We start from the raw sequence: 6,000 nt of genomic DNA, 5'->3' as shown, positions 1-6,000 counted from the left end.
CCCATGGTAACAAGCAATAGCCTATCCAGCTAGAATTCATCACCTGAGTCCTTTATAAAGCAGATTATAGGTCCTGCTGTGTTGCTGAGGTAGTGTCTCTACCTCCTAAACCAAGAAACCTGCATTCAAGTCCCACCTGCTCCAGAGGTGTACAATAATATCACTGAATAGATTGGTTAGGTAATGTCTTGTTAATTTAATTTTTAAAAAGATTAAGGCAGACCCAGGGATGAGAACTGCCTCAATTTTTGTGTTCAACAGTGAATGATGTTGCTTTTTAGCTGGGTTTCCTGAGTTGTTACAATGTGGTAAATAGACAGATCTGGGATCCTCACTGACAATAGTTGAAGCTCTTGTAATAATATTTGGTGACAGCAAAAACAAAATCAGTTGTTGTCATGTATCAGAAATATCCTACGTATTCTGAAACAAACCCAGAGAAACTCTGCAGCTCTGGCAGCATCTGTGGAGAGAGAAACAGTTGATGTTTCAAGTCTACAATGACATCCTCGGAAACAGACATAAATATGTAGTCTGTATTGTGTACCAGTCTGGTCACCAGAGTATGAAAGGGACTTTGCAGATATTGAAGACAGCAATCAGAATGGATTGGATTATGTGGACAATTGTTCCACATAATGGGCGGCACGGTGGCACAGTGGTTAGCACTGCTGCTTCACAGCGCCAGAGATCCGGGTTCAATTCCCGCCTCAGGCGACTGACTGTGTGGAGTTTGCACATTCTCCCCGTGTCTGCGTGGGTTTCCTCGGGTGCTCTGGTTTCCTCCCACAATCCAAAGATGTGCAGGTCAGGTGAATTGGCCATGCTAAATTGCCCGCAGTGTTAGGTAAGGGGTAAATGTAGGGGTATGGGTGGGTGGCGGGTCGGTGTGGACTTGTTGTGCCGAAGGGCCTGTTTCCACACTGTAATGTGATCTAAAAAAAAATCTAATCTAATTGTGTAAATAAAGCATTTTCTCTGAAGAAAAATTGAGCAATGATATGACTGTTCTTTTTATAACTCCAAAGGAACTACATAGTGTGAACCACGGAAAACTGTTCCACCTTTTTCAAGTAGAGGCAGTTAATACCACCTACTTTAAAGGACCACATTAAAAATTAATTTGAGCAAATGGTATTTTAATGAGTGAATGATGAACTTAGACAGCAGTTCCCTGGTTGATTCATTTAATGATAGATAGTACTAGGGTTGATTCATTTAAATGAAAACTAGATTGATTCTTTCAGAACATGCTAATTTGGCATTTACTATGACTAATTTGATACAATGACTTATCTATGTGTTGCTTGCTTGGGAGAACAAAATGACTTACGGTTTTGAAAGCTCTGCAGCATGGAAATTTGACTTGTACTTTCTTTTGAGTCATTTCCAGATGAACTAACAGAGATTAATTATGGTAATTAATTAGCTACTTCATTATCATGTTAAGTAGCTACCAGGATGGTAGACAGCAAACGAGGTGGGTCTCTTCTCTGTCAAGTTATTCCTTTGTTCCCATTATATTTGCAACATTTTTCAGGATAAAATCTCTAAATAGCAAGAGCAAATGTGCTTCAACTTTCTGATTTTAACACCAGGTGTGACTGTTGCTGTTCCAATTGAGATCTGCTAATTCAACAGAATTGGTGATTAAATGTGGGACTTTCCTGTCTGGATGACTCATTTGTATGCAGTCTAGGAACTGGCGAGAGAAATATCATACCTCAGTTACATACTGTAACATAGCCATAGTAGCAATTTTCTCTTGAATGAGGCCATATGTGTGAATCTTGCTGCCAAATTGTGTTCGATTAGTAGCGTGGTCAACCTATTAAAACAGTTACAAAAGATAATATAAAGGGTATTGGATAAACAATGAATAAACACTGAAGTTAAAAAGAAACAGAGCATTTCAAGTGGAGTTTATTGTTCTAGTTCAGTTCAAATCAAACCTGATGATTCTACTTTTTGCAGCTTTTGTTTAATGCAGAAAATACAAAAAAAATCATTCCAGTAATTAATATAAATGAAGAGGTGGCAGGGAGAGAGGAGCCTAGCAATATTGCAATCATGAGGGAAGTGATACTGAGCAAACTGATGGTGCTGTAACAAAAACCAAGTGCTGGAGAACCTCAGAAGAGTTTGCGGACAGGAAAAAAACAAAATCATTACTTCAGGTCCCGTGACTAATTTCTGTTTGAGCTGTAAGAAGAGGCTGGATAGGCTGGGACTTGTTTCCCTAGAGAAGACCAAGGGTTAACCTTATAGAGGCCTATAAAATCATGAGAGGCATTGATAAGGTAGATTGCCAACAGCTTTTCCCCTTTGGTAGGGGAGTGTAAGACTAGAGGACATGAGTATAAGGCAAGGGGGAGAGATATAGTGGGACAACTTTTTCACCCAGAGGGTGATGTCTGGAATGGGCTGCCAGAGGTAGTTGTGGAGAAGAGCACAATTTTGTCATTTAAGAAACATTTGGACTGGTACAAGGACGGAGTAGCAATAGGGGGATAGGGACAAAACACAAGCGAATGGGACTCGATCAATTGTGAAATCTGGACAGTATGGACAAGTTTGGCTGAAGGGCCTGTTTCCATGCTGTAAACCAGTATGACTCTTCATCAGAACTGAAAGCAGCTGAGAAATGGTGGTATTTATGCTGATAACAGGGGGTGAGAGAAATGAGTGAGTTCAATAGGTGGAGAAGGTGCCCAGAGAGGGACAGCAAGAGAAAGATCAAGAGAGAGTGAGAGAAAGAGTGAGAGAGAGAAAGAGAGCATGAGAAAGAGAGACAAGATAAACTAAAGGGATTGCTGATAAGTCAGGAGGGAAATAAATGCTGAATATCTGCTATTGGGAAGTGTGAATAGTTAAAAATGGGTTGGTTGTGCTGAGAGCAACCCATTCACCTGGGGTGTGAGGTGTGTAATAAACATGGAGAAATGTGTTTACACTTGAAATCATTAAAATTAATGTTGAGTCCTGAGGGCTGTAAGTTACCAAGGTAGAGGATGAGGTGTTGGTCCTCCAACTTGCACTGAGCTTCACTGGAGCATTGCAGTAGGCTTCAGATATGGGAACACAATGGTGAGTTGAAGTGGCAGGTAACTGAAAGTTCATGGTCATTTTTACAAATGGAGTAGAAATATTCCCCAAAACGGTCACCATGTCTGTGTTTCATCTCCCCAGTGTAGAAGAGACCACAATGTCAGCACCGAATACAGTAAACTAGATTAAATGATGTGCAAGTAAATCACTGTTTCACCTGGAAGGTTTGTCTGGGCCTTGCATAGTGAGAAAGGAGGAGGCAAACATGCAAGCTTTACACCTTCTGTCACAGCACAGGCAGGTGCCATAGTGGCTGTAGGGAAGTGTTGGGAATGGATGTTATTGCAGAAAATCAAAGCTTACTGTAGGGAATAACACATTAGCATTATTAAAAGCTTGAGTGACAGAAAACTACATAAAGGAGTCTTTGTCATTGTCTGATTGGTTGGATGATAAGTGGAATCCTCAAGGGTTCTGCGACTTTATGATTCTGTATGCAAGAACTTTCAGAACCGTATACTATACTGTGGAAAAGTTTTATCTAAAATACATACCATTTCTTAGGAACAATATATTGAACTGCAAGAGTTGCACTGATAATCAATAATTATATTTTCATATGAAATAAAAAGATATTATTTCTGAAAATGCTGAACCTGGCTGACTCCATTACTGATATAAATACACTTAAATCCCACATTATTCATGGAACAAGACAGTTTGTCCATGATTATAGTCACGAACCATGGTCTGGATTTGGAAACCTTGGGTAAACTAAGTTCAAGCAGTCTTACTCTCATTGTGTTTCCAACCTAACTCATATACCCACCTACTCCCCATAACACCTCCATGCCCCCATTCCAATGTCAAAGCACTTTACCCTATACATATTATACATAATAAGGCTTGACTGAGATCCCAGACTTATAAAAGATTAATGAGAGTGGAAGGCTGCTGAACTGACTTGATAACTTTGCTTGTTTGACATTTTGTCATTATTAATATGTTGTTCTTTCTGGAATCTCTTTAGATGTCTTAGCGATAATTTGCATAGAAGAAAGAAATAATGAAATACCTAGCTTCTATTATTGATACTTTAATAGTCTGTTTGATTGATAATTCTATAGGGTTCAAGAAATAGCAGTTTTTCACAGAATTATCAATGGGTGTCATTTTATAATTATTTTTACACATGCCAGTGTTCCTATCAGGTCATTGGCTCTGGATATAGTGTACATTGGGTGAACGAAAATGAAAGGGTCATGAGATGACTTGGGGTATGGAGATGGCATACGGAGTGTCTAACAAAGACTCAGAGAACCAAGGCAGGCCTTCCAGTGAGTCTGAATCAGCCTTTGGAGACTTGCAGTGGCTGTTTCTGATCAGCTTCATACAACCAACCCCTCCAATCCCACCCCCACCCCACCTCACGAATCAAACTCTATCCAATTCCCCATCCCCCCCTCTCCAATCCCCCACACCCTTCCCCTCTCTCAAATCCCAGTCCCCCTCTCTCCAATCCTATCTCAAAGTGATATTTGGTTTTGAAAGAGCACTTTCTCCTCAGCAGTTGCAGTGAGCTAGAAACTTCCCTAAGTCAATAAGTGTGGCGCTGGAAAAGCACAGCCGGCCAGACAGCATCCGAAGAGCAGGAGAGCCAATGTTTTGAGCATAAGCTCTTCATCAGGAATGTGAAAGCTTATGCTGAATCATTGACTCTCCTGCTCCTTGGATGCTGCCTAACTGGCTATGCTTTTCCAGAGCTATACTTTTTGACTCTGATCTCCAGGATCTGCAGTCCTTACCTTCTCCTAGGAACTTCCCTGACTCAAACTATTCATCTCAAAGACAAGAATCTCTCCCTTTGTGTTTGAAATGGTGGCACTATATTTTTATGCCCTTAACTTTATTTCCCGATTGTAACGCAGGAATAGGTCAAAATCTCTACAAAGTCTTTTTATATGTTGCATTTGGTCACAGGTCTGCAAATTAACTTATCAAAAGCTTAAAATTTCTTTTGTTCTTCATTTTATTATAAATGGGGAAGACAGCATCCAGAGGAGCAGAGGGCTGCTGTGGGATATAAATGAATTAATGTTATTTCTGCAAGTATAAATTCTGATACAGAATAGGAATGAGAAAATACATATTCAGCAAAAAGAAAGGATATGTGAGCATGAGACATGAATACAGAACAATGGTGGATATATGGGCAAACAGGAAAACATCTGTTCTCCTCGCTTGTACAGAGACACAGGAACAAACCCTAATTAAAGAGGTCAAAGTGGCCTCTGGATGGAAATAGCTGCTGATAGAAGAAAAGATATGCCTAATCAATAATCTATAATAGACTGACGTCAAACACCCTTATGGGAGTCAGAGACAAGAGTTTGTCACGGACAAAACAGGATAAACAGAAGTTGTGGGATAAGTCTTAAGGAAATGAGTGACGTAAGCGAAGCAGGGAACAAACAATGGAATAAGGAAAAATATGGGGATTCAAACTGTATAAATTTCGAGAGTTTGTTGGATTTGGTGTGCATTTTGTCATTACCTTACCTGGTAATGAGACAGGGCACCCACCTATAGGTGTATAAATAAATGGCAGATTCAGATATTTGTCTCGGACTGAAATTATTAAAGTGAGTGAGCTTTTGTTTCTCACACTGCTCTCTCATTAAGGAAAGACAATCAGGAGTGGTTTAACCTGGGGGTCATGAGGCCTCAGGAAAGGGGTAAGAGGTTGAGAAGGAGAATCCTTTGTGGTAACCTTGGCTGATGTAGGAATTGAACCCACACTGACAGGCCAAAAATCCAGCCAGCCCTGATAAACAGGATTCAAAGTCTAAGCACACCATGAAAGTGTTACAGCTAAGAAAAATCAAATATAAGTTTCAGTGCAGCTATATTACTAGGAAATCCATTTTGCCAAGCATCAATTTTGGCAATGTT

General features: G+C 40.0%; 1 protein-coding gene across 2 annotated transcripts in view; it reads right to left on the bottom strand.

Moving 5' to 3' along the window:
- The window catches only part of LOC122556076 (very long-chain specific acyl-CoA dehydrogenase, mitochondrial-like), a 74,495-nt gene that overhangs the window by 25,886 nt on the left and 42,609 nt on the right, over window positions 1-6,000 (bottom strand). For both annotated transcript variants that reach the window (XM_043702506.1, XM_043702505.1), the window contains exon 10: window positions 1,724-1,828. In XM_043702506.1, coding sequence (XP_043558441.1) covers window positions 1,724-1,828 — 105 coding nt within the window. The remainder of the gene's footprint in view (window positions 1-1,723; window positions 1,829-6,000) is intronic.

This window comes from Chiloscyllium plagiosum, chromosome 13 (genome assembly GCF_004010195.1).
Source record: "Chiloscyllium plagiosum isolate BGI_BamShark_2017 chromosome 13, ASM401019v2, whole genome shotgun sequence".
NCBI classification, from domain to species: domain Eukaryota; kingdom Metazoa; phylum Chordata; class Chondrichthyes; order Orectolobiformes; family Hemiscylliidae; genus Chiloscyllium; species Chiloscyllium plagiosum.
This window is presented reverse-complemented; position numbering and strand designations above follow the sequence as displayed.